The sequence below is a fragment of the Schistocerca serialis genome, chromosome 2, assembly GCF_023864345.2.
Source record: "Schistocerca serialis cubense isolate TAMUIC-IGC-003099 chromosome 2, iqSchSeri2.2, whole genome shotgun sequence".
Lineage (NCBI taxonomy): Eukaryota > Metazoa > Arthropoda > Insecta > Orthoptera > Acrididae > Schistocerca > Schistocerca serialis.
In genome coordinates this window covers 690,029,742-690,046,519 of record NC_064639.1, presented here as the reverse complement: position 1 = coordinate 690,046,519, position 16,778 = coordinate 690,029,742, and the positions used below count along the sequence as shown (strand labels likewise).

At 44.3% G+C, this 16,778-nt stretch overlaps 1 protein-coding gene across 2 annotated transcripts in view; it reads left to right on the top strand.

Annotated features, from left to right (window-relative positions):
* LOC126457822 (extracellular sulfatase SULF-1 homolog) overlaps window positions 1–16,778 on the top strand; it is a 796,827-nt gene that overhangs the window by 565,336 nt on the left and 214,713 nt on the right. For both annotated transcript variants that reach the window (XM_050094450.1, XM_050094449.1), the window contains exon 6: window positions 11,208–11,377. In XM_050094450.1, the coding sequence (XP_049950407.1) occupies window positions 11,208–11,377 (170 nt within the window). The remainder of the gene's footprint in view (window positions 1–11,207; window positions 11,378–16,778) is intronic.

The window sequence follows — 16,778 nt, the reverse complement described above, 5'->3', positions numbered from 1 at the left end:
ACCGAAAATGCTGACTGATGTGTACAAGAGCAAACGATTAGACAGTTCTTTGACTATCCTAGAGCGGTACAGTGACGAAGGTGACCAGTTTTTAAGCTAAATTATGACAGGCGACGATACATGGAGGCTTACATTACACTTGAATCAAAGCAGCATTCCATGGAATGACATATTTAACATCACCCAAGAAAGTGAAGTTCAAGCAAAGAATTTCAGCTCAAAATCATGTATAATTCTTTTTGGGACAGGAAGGGTGTATTGCTTGTGAATTTTTGGCATCGTGTTGACTCCATAAATTCTACAACGTATTGTGAGCTCTGAAGAAAGTTGCGCCGTGCAACTTGATCACCCCAGGTACAGCCCCGATCTAGTGGCTACCACGTACTAAAGCATTTGGAGAAGCTGGTGGGTGGTCAGTACCACGAAAACGATGAAAAAGTCAAAACGATGGGGTTGCAGTGTTTGTCTAACCAGGTGAAAGATTTCTTTGAGTATTCAAAATCTGGTTGTACGATACGACATGTGCCTTAATATTAGTGGAAATTGCTTAGATAAGTAGATTAAAATACAGGCTTTCACGCAAAAATAAAATTGCTAAGAAAAGTCTACTTGTTTTATTTTTATTTGAGAACGGTAAACGAAAGAGAACGGTACATACTTAAAAAACATGTTCTAAAAATTAGTGTGTAGTTCATAACGTTAATGCTGGCTGTTGATATAAAAAGAATGCGTGCACTGTTTGGCGTTGCTTTGACAGACGCAGTAATTCCTGTTACTATTTGACAACAGTGACGAACTTCTGTATTTTATTGTTTGACACCTTTGATTTTATATTGTCTAGTGTAATGTATATGCTTTATGAACCTGATGATGGTCCATGGACAGAAACTCGTTGTTCAATAAAGAAATTTTATCATCAGCTCTTGGCGGTAAATCATGTTCTTCAATTATCCACTAAAAGCGAAGAAAAGCTAATATTAGTTTGAAACAGAGCGATAATAACGCGTACTATGCAACTTACATTTTCAGTTTCCTATCCCGGATACTCTTTCAGTCGATCCAATTCCAAAGAATAGCCTGTGTTACGTAATCCGTATTGGGACGTTACTGAAAACGGTTCATAATATCCGATTCCACAAATGTTCTGATCGTTTATCGCTGGAGCTGCAGCGTCATTTGCCCTGGCTCTTGTATAAACAGCCACAGCGAACACGTGAGGAGATGAAATATCTCGTCGCCGGCGCAAAGGTTAAGCGTCGCATGTGATACGGAGGTGCCTGCTGACATGTGTTATTCATAAGCGCCTGCGTGACGTTTATTCCAGCCTAGTTCCATAAACAAACGGCAGTGCAGCTGCTCGCCCGCGTAAGCGCATGTCGGCAGACAGAAGGGCAAGCGAAAAGAGGGAAATATCAAAAAAGCAGCGAAACTTTCACAGCTCCCGCTGCCGCGTCCAGGCGGATAGTGCGATAGAAATCTGACAGGAACACACGAGTACGAGTACGTTCAGGTGGTATCGCGACAACATGTCGCACATGTCAGCACAGACAAATAAAACAGCTTTCCACTTGAGCTTTGCGAAAGATTATACCGTTTCACTTATAATCCTGAAGTATCAGATGTGCGTGAAAATGACAAGTACATTGTACGCTTCTCGTATCTCTGGATTTGTTTTCTCATTTTATGTAACTGCCCGATGTACCGGTTGTCTCACTTTGAGCTGTTATCCTATGTACTGTATTTTTCACTTTTGTCTGAGTGACTCTAAAACTGTGCTATAGGGGGTTCGCGAACACGTTCCATTATTATACATCTTGTGAAACTATAACAGATACAGAAAAGAGAAATAAATATCCACTGATGTATGTTCCAGATCTTTTGTAAGGCACGTGTCATGCAATTCTGATTTTAAAAAAATTGATATTGAACAAGGAAGCGAGGTGTAGCAAAGCTAATGCAGTGAGCGCTCAGCTTTATAGATCTAGAAAAGGCATATGACCGGGTTCCTAGGAGGACGTTATTGTCTGTTCTACGAGATTATGGAATAGGAGGCAAACTTTTGCAAGCAATTAAAGGTCTTTACATGGATAGTCAGGCAGCAGTTAGAGCTGACGGTAAATTGAGTTCATGGTTCAGAGTAGCTTCAGGGGTAAGACAAGGCTGCAACCTGTCTCCACTGTTGTTCATATTATTTATGGATCATATGTTGAAAACAATAGACTGGCTGGGTGAGATTAAGATATGTGAACACAAAATAAGCAGTCTTGCATATGCGGATGACTTAGTTGTGATGGCAGATTCGATTGAAAGTTTGCAAAGTAATATTTCAGAGCTAGATCAGAAATGTAAGGACTATGGTATGAAGATTAGCATCTCAAAAACGAAAGTAATGTCAGTGGGAAAGAAATATAAACCGGTTGAGTGCCAAATAAGAGGAACAAAGTTAGAACAGGTGGACGTTTTCAAGTACTTAGGATGCATATTCTCACAGGATGGCAACATAGTGAAAGAACTGGAAGCGAGGTATAGCAAAGGTAATGCAGTGAGCGCTCAGCTACGATCTACTCTCTTCTGCAAGAAGGAAGTCAGTACCAAGACTAAGCCATCTGTGCACCGTTCAATCTTTCGACCAACTTTGTTGTATGGGAGCGAATGCTGGGTGGATTCAGGTTACCTTATCAACAAGGTTGAGGTTACGGATGTGAAAGTAGCTAGGATGATTGCAGGTACTAGTAGATGGGAACAATGGCAGGAGGGTGTCCACAATAAGGAAATCAAAGAGAAACTGGGAATGAACTCTATAGATGTAGCAGTCAGGGCGAACAGGCTTAGATGGTGGGGTCATGTTACACGCATGGGAGAAGCAAGGTTACCCAAGAGACTTATGGGTTCAGCAGTAGAGGGTAGGAGGAGTCGGGGCAGACCAAGGAGAAGGTACGTGGATTCGGTTAAGAATGATTTTGAAAAAAATGGTTCAAATGGCTCTGAGCACTATGCGACTTAACTTCTGAGGTCATCAGTCGCCTAGAACTTAGAACTAATTAAACCTAACTAACCTAAGGACATCACACACATCCATGCCCGAGGCAGGATTCGAACCTGCGACCGTAGCGGTCGCTCGGTTCCAGACTGTAGTGCCTAGAACCGCATGGCCACTCCGGCCGGCAATGATTTTGAAGTAACAGGTTTAACATCAGGAGAGGCACCAATGTTAGCACTGAATAGGGGATCATGGAGGAATTTTATAATGGGGGCTATGATCCAGACTGAACGCTGAAAGTCATAATCAGTCTTAAATGATGATGGTGATGATGATGAACAAGGAATGACGATAGCTGTAATCGAATCCAATTTGAGATGTGAGAACAAGAAGTTTATTCATTCCATTATATGTTCTATTGATAATCAGTCAGTTGTTTGTGAATATGAAATAGATGTTTCATTTATAACTATATTTTTAAACTAGCCTAACCGTATCAGCAGCGCACTTCAACTCTGATAAACAAGACTTACGACGCCGTGAAAAAATTCTGATAATTTAAGGCCACTGGGAATCAAAAATTTTTGGGAAGCACTGAGATATACTATAAACTGATAGTCCATGAAAGTGTGCACACACCTTTATTCACAAGCTGCGATATAGTCGGGAATAAGAACAGTGATCCAGAAAGTGTAGTATTTGTTTACTTTATTCCAGTCTGTGATCACAAAAAATTGTCCTCAGATAATCAGTTTCGGTCAATGGTGGACATCACATCTGCGGGAAAATGGGGAAACAAAATACAAGTAATGGACAGTCTACATCTTGTAAACAATAAATGATTACATAATGAGAGTATTACTCTCGTAGGTAAGTTTCAAACTCAATTTTAGAAATCTTATGAAGCGCACTAGTTTAAAAGATATCCTGATACAATAAAATCATAGTGACATCGTCAAGAGACACAAACAAAATCAGCTAGGCATCGTGGGACGTAACTGATGCGAACCAGAGCACAGTACCGTCAGAATCGTCACGTTACCGACGCTACTGTTCAGACTGGGGTACAGCGGCTAAAAAAAAAAGGAAAAAAACTCGTTAGGACTCATACTGTGCATACATTCGACTAATATACTAGTGCAATTATACAAAAATATAATCAAATAAAACCTTAAAATTAGATAAAAGCTGGTCTGGGATTGCAATGTGTTCTAAGTTTGTACAATTATAAAATGAAATACATTAAAAAACAAATGAAACTAATTTTTACAATTATTAAAAAGGAAACACTATTATGGTATTTTTAGATAACTAGTAACGACAAAATTACCCAAAACTGATAAGATAACTGGCGAAAAAAAATATAATGATAAAGCTTAAGGCTAGAGTAAGTAACCAGCGCCCTCTGTTAGCGTATCCGGCGAAATACAGCATTACTGACCTGGGAAACACAACCACCAGAGGGCACAATGTACCTCACGATCTGTCAGACACCAAGAATGGATCATACAGCCAGCGAAATATGTTATACAAACAGAGAAAAGACAGTCAAAAAGCATGGTGACATGGTCAGCATAACGAAGTACAGCATATATCTAATGTGCTCCGTACTACGTAAGCAACAGGAAAGGTACGTAAATGAGACCTTAGACGGTCGATGTTGGACCCTCTCAAACAAAGCCAAGTAGGTAGTGGGCACTCTTCATGACTCTCATTTCCATAGATTTCAAGCATCGCCAACAAATTGAAAAGTACAACCTTTTGGTGCTCGTTTGAGAACACGCATACTATTATCAGCGTTTGATATAGTATGGTTGCTCTCTGCTAAATGCAATTCCAAGTAAGTTTTCTTTCGTAGTCGTAAATTCTACTTAAATTTTATATTAAAAGAGCGGCCGATATAGTACTGTACTTACCACAATTATTGCTGTCAATCCTATGTATCACAGAGTCATCAAATTTGTTGTATTCCCACTGACTGTCTTTCCCATTCTCCCCCTCAACTCCTACCAGTCATCTACGTGGTCTTCCTACCTAACACACCCCTATATTTTTACACACATCCCTCAACCTTACGAACATCATCCCTTCTCCGGCAATACTTCTCAACATACTGCAGGTCCTTCGAATTTTAAGTGAAAGTGCAGTGCGTTAGTGTTTTCTGTCAGAAGAATTTCACCTGCCTGCGATATGTTGTATATATATATATATATATATATATATATATATATATATATATATATATATATTGTACTGTCCGTCTTTGACTTTCCATTTAAACAGAAAAACAGACCCAAAATTGGTTTCTAATTCTCATAATTTTTTTAATTCGCTTGGATCAAGAACAGAATATTGTAATGTTTACAGCTCACTCAACGCCCATATGGTGCAAGGGGGATGAAATAACAACAAAGAAAAAACAGTTATTACATGCTCTTCTCAACCTAATTTTACAAGAAGTTTTAATCTGTTGTTAACTTGGAAATCACATCTACAACATTACTTACATCTACATCTACATCATACTCCGGAAAGCCCCCAAACAGCGTGTGGCGGAGGGTACTTTTGATACCACTAGCTGATCCCCTCTTCCCTTTTACAATCGCGAATGGCGCTTGGGAAGAATGATTGTCGGTAAGCCTCTGTATTGGCACTAATTTCCCGAGTTTTCTGGTCGTGATCACTCCGCGAGATGTATATGGGAGGAAGTGACATGTTGTCCGACTTTTCCCAGACACTGCTGTCTCGAAATTTCAAAAGCAAACCTCTCTGTGATGTACAACTCTACTTAATTTACTTGTTTGTAAATCTCCGTTATGAGAGAATCTTTCTAGAGTTATAATTCTCACGATTTATAATTATAAAATATTTCGGGTCAATTGTAGCGACTGCCATTGGAGTTTGCTGAGCATTTCTATAACGCTCTCGCGACGATCCCGAGACGAAACGAGCCGCTTTTCGTTGGATCTTCTCTATCTCTTCTATCAGTCCTACTCTGACCGGGTCTCATATTGATGAACAGTATTCAATAATCGATATAACAAGCGCCTTATAATCCTCTTCTTTCGTGGACGAGTTACATGTCCTTAAGATTCTTCCTATGAATGTGAGAAAGGATCTTTAACGTCGTGGTAGGTTTCCCGAAAACAAATAAATTATGCTTGTTAATTTTCTTAGTGGTTAAGACCTAGATAGGTAATGGAGTCCCATCATCTCCCAGCGTAACAAAAGTTATTTTTGGGCGCGTGCTGCTCATTGCTTCATCAAATACGTTCACAAAAAATGTCCGCTAAAGTAACAGCCAGACTAATACCCGTCTCAAGACCATCTTCCTCATAAAGTGTTTGTGTGAGAGAGCAGCGAACTGGTCTGGGTCCGCCAGTAAACGTTTTCGGGCACACCTGCCGAGCAACAAGTCGAGAAAGTCACATCGCGGAGTGCGTGAACTGGTGAGCGCCGCCGCCATAGGGACTCGGTGCGACAGAACACGAGCCCCGAAGACGAAGACGAAATGAGAGAACGTTTCAGCGGTACTCTTCGATGCGTCTGACGCACACCGTACAGTGGTCTGCGAAGTAACATGTAGCTGCAGCTTCCACATTTAGGAGAAGCACTCATGTATCAGATGGCATTATGGTTCAAATGGCTCTGAGCACTATGGGACTCAACATCTTAGGTCATAAGTCCCCTAGAACTTAGAACTACTTAAACCTAACTAACCTAAGGACATCACACACACCCATGCCCGAGGCAGGATTCGAACCTGCGACCGTAGCAGTCCCGCGGTTCCGGACTGCAGCGCCAGAACCGCTAGACCACCGCGGCCGGCATGGCATTATGAACCGTGAAACGCATACCATAATAGTTTGGTGATGCATGAGAAAATACAAGGCACTGAGGTATTGGAGTATATAATTGTTACATACAAAGAGCATAAATTTTAATTTCATTGTAAGTCTTACATACTTTCTGAGTTAAAAGTCAACTAACAATACCAAAATTTTGCTGGAACTAGTGTGGGTAAGACGAATAGTGTTTTGTGTCCAAGGAGATCACAGTACTCCATCGTTTAAAATCATTTACCTTTGCTGCAAGCCATTAAAATTTAAATACAATGGGCGGGCCGACATGATGCCCAGGTTGTTTCGACTACACTGCAGAAGTTTCGCTGGAAAGCCCTTACACACCCTCCATACAGCCCCGATCTCTTCCCATTAAGTTTCCATATTTTTGGAGCTGTGAAAAAGACATTCGTGGTCGATGATTTGCTTCGGGTGCACGCCTAGTTCGTATCCAACCGCAAACATTTCTGCATGATTGCATTGACCGTCTTGTTGTGTTACAGTGGGATAAATCTATTAATTGTTACTGTTATAATTTTTGAAGTATTAAAATGTCTGTTTACTTTTTTCCGCTCTCTCGCTTTTTTCTTTCGACTGCCTCTTATATACAGGGTGGTTTTTATTAACGTTAAAAAAAACCGAAGAGATGTAGATGACGCCTAGACAACTAATATAAGACACATGGGGTCGCAAATGTTGGGAAATACCCAAAAGTGGATTACAAATGTCGAACATGTGCCGCACATGCAGCGGTTGGGCTTGTCATTACTACTCTCGCTGCTAGGGACAAGTGCATTACATCGCTTCGTTGGGCAACTCTGTGTTTCGTAAACGTAAACCGATTCATTGTAGTATTCGATTACCACTACCCTGAGTACTACCGTATCACATCGGATAATGCAACAAAGAATACAGAGTACCCTAGCAAAGCAATGTGTGTCACTGCCGCCCAGCCGGCCGAGTTGGTTCAAATGGCTCTGAGCACTATGGGACTTAACATCTGTGGTCATCAGTCCCCTAGAACTTAGAACTACTTAAACCTAAATAACCTAAGGACATCACACACACATCCAAGCCCGAGGCAGGATTCGAACCTGCGACCGTATCGGTCACGCGGTTCCAAACTGAAGCGTCTAGAACCGCACGGCCACACTGGCCGCCAGCCGACCGAGGGTAGGATCGAGAGGACCAACCGCTGCAAGTGCGATGAGGTACGTCATCTAGTGACGTCACATGTTCTTCTTTTTCCATCCACTTTCGGGATATTTCTCGACATTTGCGACCCCCTAATGTCTTATATCAAATTATTCGTCTCAGCGTCATCTAAGTCGCTTCGTGGATTTTTACACGTTAATAACAATTACTCCGTATAGGATCAATCGGATGATAATGTTTCTATGTGTTATAACGATTGAACTATGGCTACGTTATCGTTGTCAGTTTGATCGATTTCTTGGTACCCCACAAAATGAGAGGATCAGAATATCGTACTATTAGATGTATGTTGCATAAGAAGGCCAGCTGGTAAGTACTGTACTTGGCGAGAGGGGTTTATGCTTTACAACCGTGTGCCTACCCGTTCAGCTCCCAAGTCCAGCACAAGACTGCTTCTTCTTCCGTAAAACCTTTACTCCGACCGAACTGAAATGTTCACTTAATACGTATAAGATTCAATATGGAGGGAATTTGTGGGTACACCGCTACCAATTAACGTGATTCAGCCCTAATTAAACTGTCATTATATTGACAAATAATTCCTTCATAAGTCTCCACTGTTCATACGCTGATTTTTATACATCATTTTCGATCACTTTCACGACCAGTCATTCCTATCTAACAATTGTCTGCTCAAGAGCGCAGTGACTAATTCACTAATTCAGTTCACGCTGCGCTGCACATATCCGCAGTTGTGAACCGGTTTTACACACGATTCGGCTTAACTTTATACGCTCCCTGCGACATTCCATAAACATGCAGCAACAAATACTTTTTAACACAATTTTTAATTCTTTTAGCCGTCGCAGTTCATTCCATATCTTCGACGCGAGAGCCAATTAACGCCATAAAATAATGCTGAATACCAATTCTGTCTTTCTCCCAGCCCCCCCCCCCCTTTCTGTCTCTGTCCCTCTCTCTCTCTCTCTCTCTCTCTCTCTCTCTCTCTCTCTCTCTCTCTCGTGTGTTGTCCTTGTCAGCAATTTAGAAATTAAGCATGCAATGCGCAAATGCCAATAAATATTCAAAACACTTGGGTCGTCTTGTAAACAAACTACCACTCAAAATAAAAAGCATAATGAAAATCGACATGTTTGCAAAAGAATTGAAAGGTAATTTAGTATCAGCCATGTGTGTAAATTGTAAAAGATAAATTACGAGCTAATTACTTTAGGACACCACTTTTCCAAACAAATGTGTAAACTTAAAACACATCTTTAACGGAAATGAGATTTTCACTCTGCAGCGGAGTGTGCGCTGATATGAAACTTCCTGGCAGATTAAAACTGTGTGCCGGACCGAGATTCGAACTCGGAACCTTTACATTTCGCTGGTAGAAATAAAGCTGTGAAGACGGGACGTGAGTCGTGCTTGGGTAGCTTGGTAGAGCACTTGCCCGCGAAAGTCAAAGGTCCCGAGTTCGAGTCTCGGTCCGGCACACAGTTTTAATCTGCCAGGAAGTTTCACATCTTTAACTACCAATATTACGTTTGTCGTCATTTTATTATATCAAATTTAATGTTGCAATGTGATTTCGAGAGATCCTCAATATGTTGAAACAGCATAACACTGAATATGACGTAAATGAGCCGTAACTTTAATTCGTCTGCTAGACTCTCTACCCACTCTTTGTAATTGCAGACCAACTGCTGAGACTAATTCTCAGACTTCGTAAAAATTAACTTTTTTTTTTAAACTCCTTAGTGAACAACGTTGAATAAATACGTTATTGAATTCAATGCTAGCGCACTTCAGCTCTTTTTTACACTTTTTTTAAAATTGTAAATGAATAAGTGGTTTCAGTTTCGGGGCTGATAAAGCCGTATTAGGAAAAATAATTGGTAAAATTTTTTCAGTAAATTTCGGAGTTAATTCTTGCCAACACTTTTATGTCTCCCTTATCTACAGCCCAGCCCAAATGAATGCAGAAACTTACGCATTTATAAACAACGTATGTTGCAGAAAATAAAAAATGTAACCTGTAGTACCCTCTACTTCAGAAGAAATTACTTTGAACGTCTTGTTCGCCTCACTTGTTGTGAACCGAACGATCGTGAGTCGATGCAGCGTATGACGTCACATCTGCACGAAGCCTTGTGAGCTTTGGGTAACCCGTGAGAAAGAGCGTCTTGTAATCGAGTTTCGAATTCGAAGAGTTGGCCTACAAATGGAGCACTCTCTTCTTCAACTGGACACGCGAGCGCTGCGACACTGCAAGAACGCGACACATTGGGTTCACTGTCATCGCTCAGCCTCAATACAGTCCCGACTTGGCCGCATTCGATATTCATCTCTTTCCAAAACTCGAAGGAAACCTTCGAGAATTTCACTTTGATAGTGATGAAGCGGTGTAAGCATAGCTGAGGTTGTGGCTCCGTCAATAATGTCAAACAGTCTGTAGTATTGGTATCATCAAATGGTTCCTCATTGGGAGAACCGTTTGTCGCTAGGGTGACTATGTTGAGAAATAAATACGAAGAAATGAAGAACGAGGATGTAGAATGTCAACAACATTTGTTTTATTAAAAATCTTGGAGTTATCACATAAACAAATTCGGAGGCATTAGTTTTATTAAAAATCTTGGAGTTATCACATAAACAAATTCGGAGGCATTAGTTTTCAGCACGTCCTCGTACATGGCAAGCGTGCGGATATGCTCGTGATGAGTTCCTTTTGAACTGCAACATGTCAGGTCTCAATTAATTTCTCGTCTCTGATTTTCGATTATACGATTACTTTTCTGCCACTTTGTTCGTATGTACTATACTGCGCTTCGACATTACTGACCATAGCTGAGTGGTGGAGTTGTACGGTATAGTTAATGCAGATTTTATTATATGCTGACATTAACAGGAGACGAGATAATACTTGAACTACATTTTAACATTCGCATTGGAAAAATCATCGCCTCGTTTAGTGGATAAGAAACGTGGAAGGAATAGCACTAAGCATAGCATAGCAATAGCATTAAGTTCTTCTGTTACCACACGGTAGCCCCTGGGAGCTCTAGCATCACTTCAGCTGTCAAAAGGTTACATTATTTTGCTTTGTATTATTTTCTGTCTGTCGTAGTCCGTGTTCAAGTAGGGTTTTTCTTTCTTTTTGACAATGTCGGTACGGCCGACCTGGAGGCGTGTGTTACATGCCGGACGGCACTGGTTGTTTTCAGGACTACTACCCGGACCTGATCGCCAACGACTCGGTGGCGTTCCTGCGGCAGAGCAAGCAGTACTTCTCGCGCAAGCCCGTCATGCTGGTGCTCAGCTTCCCCGCGCCGCACGGGCCAGAGGACTCGGCGCCGCAGTTCTCGCACCTCTTCTTCAACGTCACCACCCACCAGTGAGTAGCTCTACTCGGCCGCCGCCGGCTCCGCCTGTCTGTCTTTCCGCAGCTCTAGCCTCAGCCAAAGCGATGGATGGTCCTCCACAGCTCCGTCTGAAACCGGCTGTACAGCCAGGGCTGGTCTGAAAAGAACTATCAGTTTGAAGCCATCGTGGAAAGAAAAATGGACTGAATGTGATTAAGGTGCTACACATAATTTATAAACACTTCCCCTATAAAACATTTTATACAATCCTGTAAAATTGTTGAGGGAACTACCAAAGTCTTACCGCTGTTCCAATGCACAGTAATCCGCCAGCAACAGCAAGGTCATAACTGCAGACGCAATGTCCACAGCCAGCCGTGACCAGTTCCAATAAACAGGAACGCCACCTAGGACACTTTTTCAGGTCACCATCAGATCCGTTAATTACGAAAAACCGTGAAACTCAGGTCGTTAGTTGGCAAACATTGAGTTCAGAGTCGACTTTAACTACACTACTGGCCATTAAAATTGCTACACCAAGAAGAAAAATATATTACACTAGAACTGACATGTGATTACATTTTCACGCAATTTTGGTGCATAGATGCCACAGTTCATCAAGAGTAGTGACTGGGGTATTGTGACGAGCCAGTTGCTCGGGCGCCATTGACCAGACGTTTTCAATTGGTGAGAGATCTGGAGAATGTGCTGGCCAGGGCAGCAGTCGAACAATTTCTGTATCCAGAAAGACCCGTACAGGACCTGCAACATGCGGTCGTGCATTATCCTGCTGAAATGTAGGGTTTCGCAGGGATCGAATGAAGGGTAGGGCCACGGGTCGTAACACGTCTGAAATGTAACGTTCACTGTTCCAAGTGCCGTCAATGGTAACCGAGACGTGTAACCAATGGCACCCCATACCATCACGCCGGGTGATACACCAGTATGGCGATGATGAATACACGCTTCCAATGTGCGTTCACCGCGATGTCGCCAAACACGGATGCGACCATCATGATGCTGTAAACAGAACCTGGATTCATCCGAAAAAATGACGTTTTGCCATTTGTGCACCCAGGTTCGTCGTTCAGTACACCACCGCAGGCGCTCCTGTCTATGATGCAGTGTTGTGTCGGTAGCTGGGCCGACACCGTGAAGTTGAGATGGCTGAAAAGGCAAGCTAGACTAACGCAGACGGGCGTGAAGTAACAGGAGACTTTAAGTACAATCACTGTATGGCTAATGGCGCCTTGCTAGTTCGTAGCCATTAACTTAGCTGATGGCTATTCTGTCTCTCGGCTAATGAGAGAGAAAGGCTTCGTACATCTGGTCGGTAGCTAGGTTCTCGTACAACTGGGGCGAGTGCTCTCTCGTATCACGAGACCTGCCTTGGTGGTGGCGCTAGGTCTGCGATTACACAGTGGCGACACGCGGGTCCGACATGTACTAAATGGACCGCGGCCGATTTAAGCTACCACCTAGCAAGTGTGGTGTCTGGCGGTGACACCACATTCCTCCCCCGCAAATCGGCGAACGGTCGTGTGATAAGGCTTCCGCCCGCCGTGGGGAGGACCACATGTTGACCTATGCGATGAGGTGGGGAGCCTAACAACAGGCGAGGCTGTGCCACCCGCACCCGGCCATTCGGTCCGAGGGGAGCTAGGAAACGCCTGAAAAACTAGTCCAGGGTGCACGTCAACATGCGGTGTATGCGCCCGTAAAGAGACAGGAGGGACCGAAGGATCAACCTCCATTGCGTCGGGGTAGCCGACGCGCGATGACGTCATGTGGTCCGGAGCGGGCGGGAGTTCCATGGCGGAGGACAGCTGGTCACGGGAAGCGATCGGCGGCGCGTGACCCTGGGAGGCGCTTGGCGGCTGCAACGAAGCGTCGAATGCGGGCGGCGCCGGCGGGAGAACAAGCGGCGGCGGCGGCGGCTGCTGCTGCTGCTGCTGCGGCGGCGGCGGCGCGTCGCCATGGGGCAAAATGGAAGGCATCGTCGGTAACACCTGGGGATGAGGCGAGCCAGTAGATGGGTCCCCAGGGCGCCGACCGGACGGCACCGTCGCTGAAAGCAGACGGGGAGCGGCAGAACCCGAGCGACGACAGAGGCGCAGCTGATTGAGATGCCGACGCACCTCACCAGAGGCCCCCAAAACCAAATACATCGCGCGGCCGAGGCAGCGAAGAATGCGCCCTGCGAGCCAGCGCCGTGAACCTCGATAGTTGCGATAAAATACAACGTCGCCTGGAGCAAAAGCAGGAGTCTGCCGCTGCACAGGAACCTGATGCGGCGGATGCAGCAAAGACATCAAGGTGCGATGAGGACGACCGTGGAGCAACTCAGCCGGCGAGCGACCATCTCGGGGCTGAGAGCGATACGAAGACAAAAAGAGCAACAATGCGTCCTCCCGAGAATGCGACTCTTTCAATTTCAACATCTGTGACTTGAAAGTCCGGACCAATCGTTCAGCGGCACCGTTGGACTGAGGCGAAAACGGCGCGGATGTCAGATGTTGAATACCATTGGCCTGGCAGAATGACTGAAATTCTGCGGACATGAATTGTGGGCCATTGTCGGAAACAATAGTCTGCGGAAGACCTTCAATGCAAAAGATAGCAGACAACGCTTGGATGGTGGCGGAGGACGTCGTGGAAGACATCCGGACAACAAAAGGAAAATTACTGAAGGCGTCGACCAGAACCAACCATCGAGCATTCCAGAATGGACCAGCAAAATCAATGTGCAAGCGTTGCCAAGGGGAAGTGGCGTTTGGCCACGCAAAGACTTTCCGCGGCGGTGCGGACTGTTGTTCGGCACACGCCGGGCACGAAGAACACATATTCGTAATCGCAGCATCGATTCCGAACCAAGTACAGTGCTGACGAGCAAGTTGTTTCGTTCGCACTATACCCCAATGTCCTTGGTGAAGAAGCCGTAAAACAGAGGACTGTAACGAACGTGGGACCACGACTCTGGATTGATCATTATCAGAACGCAACAACAAAACACCACGTCGAACAAAAAGTCTCTCCTTGTGAGCAAAAAATCGGCGAACCAACGGATCCTCGATCCGAGACTTTGACAAAGGCCATTGCGTAGCAACAAAACGTAAAACAGTAGCAAGGACAGGGTCAGCAGCTGTGGCTGTAGCGACACGACGAAAATCAATCGGAAACGATTCGACCACTTCATCGGTTTCCGAATCAATGAACATGCAAGCAAGTTCGGAAGAATCGAATGCTTTATCCTCAGCAACAGGCAAACGGGACAACGCATCGGCGTTTCCGTGCTTAGCAGTGGACCGATACAAGATATCGTAGCGGTACTGCGAGAGGAAAATAGACCAGCGAATGAATTTCTGCGCTGTACGTGGAGGTACAGGCTTGGTCGGATGAAAAAGCGATGTCAAAGGTTTGTGGTCTGTGATGATGGTAAAGTGACGACCATACAAGAAATCATGGAACTTAGTAACACCAAACACGAGAGCCAAAGCTTCTTTCTCTATCTGTGAATAATTTCTTTGCGCAGACGAGAGCAATTTGGACGCAAAGGCAATAGGGCGATCATGGGAGCCAACTTTGTGCGCAAGCACAGCACCGATCCCGAAATCCGATGCATCTACCATCAACAAAAGGGGTTTCTGGGGATCGAATGGCGTAAGGCAAGTATTAGAAAGCAACGCCGATTTCAACTGGCGAAAGGCGCGTTCACATTCCGTCGTCCAGACGAACGGAACACCTTTACGGCGTAAGCGATGAAGCGGAGCTGAAATGGAAGAGGCATTGCGCACATATTTATTGTAATAATTAATTTTACCCAACACACTCTGTAGCTGTTTCACATTTTGAGGGGAAGGCAATTCTTGTATGGCACGGAGGTGCTCTGGACTCGGATGTATGCCTTGGGCATTAATGACATGTCCCAGGTATGGTAAGTCACGAGCAAAAAACACACATTTGTCCTTCCTCAAGCGAAGACCATTTTGCCGCAAGACCTGAAATAATGTTCGTAAGTTCGCAAGATGATCTTCTTCTGTCTGTCCGGAGATCACTATATCGTCCAGATAGTTTGCTGCAGTAGGGACCGACGCACAAATAGTTTGTAAATATTGCTGAAACAAGGCAGGGGCGGATGCACACCCGAATGGCAGTCTTTTGAAGCGGTACAATCCAAGATGCGTGTTAACCACCAATACGCGCTGGGATTCGTCGTCCACTGGTATTTGCAAGTACGCATCGGCTAGGTCCAACTTTGAGAAATATTTTCCCGGGCACAGTTTAGCAAAAAGATCTTCCGGGCGGGGCAAAGGAAAAGTAGCAGTCACTAGCTGTGGATTCACTGTGGCCTTGAAGTCCACGCAAAGCCTCAATTTTCCGGAAGGTTTTGGCAAAATTACTAAGGGTGAGGCCCAGAGAGAAGCTTGCACACGTTCAATTACACCCTGTGATTCGAGATCGTGTAACGTTCTTGCAACCTTATCACGCAATGCGTGGGGAACACTGCGCGCCCTGAAAAATTTCGGTTGCGCGTTTACCTTCAGTTCTAAATGTGCTTCATAGTTTTTAGCGCAACCTAAGCCTGGTACAAAAATATCTGCAAATTCGTCACATAAGCGAGAAACACCGTCTGAAGGCACAGTCTGATTCACTGAGAGGACCTGATTTACAATAGACATGTTAAACAACTGAAACAAATCTAGACCAAACAAGTTCACTGCAGAAGAAGAACGAAGAACGTAAAATGACACAAGTTTTGTTTGTCCCTTGTATGTTGCAAGAAGGCTGCACTGTCCTAACACAGGAATTTTCTGTCCGGAATATGTAGTTAGCTTAACATTTGCGGAACGCAACGGAGGTTTGCCCAGTTGTTTGTACGTGTCATGATTGAGCAATGAAACTGCAGCTCCGGTATCGAGCTGGAATGGTATCACTTTGCCTTCAAAGTCTAAGTCCACAAAAAGTTTATTGTCCTGCTGACGACAAATGCGACTGTTTTGTGCAATTTGAATAGACACTGGTACAGAATCACTTGCTAATTGACGTGATTTCCGGCGACGTCGACGCACAGTTTTTGTGGGACGAACACTGTTACTGTTAGAGAAAGTGTCACTGGACGAAGTGGAATTAACGACATGAATGTCCATAGGCGAAGGTCCACGAGCCTGAGTGTCCTTGGTTCGATTCCGGCGCGAAGCAAAGGGCCTGGAATGATTGTGATTGTCTGATCTGAGCTTTTTCTGGCAAACACTTTGAACATGTCCTTTCTTATTGCAGAAAAAGCAAATAGCTTGGCGTGACGGGCAATGTTCACGCGAATGTCTAGTAGCACACCGCGGGCACGATTTCACTACATTTGTGGGCTGGCGCGGCACACATGGCTTAGCGCGCGGCGGCAGCTGTGCGGACGTGCGCAAGGCCCGGTTACCGCGC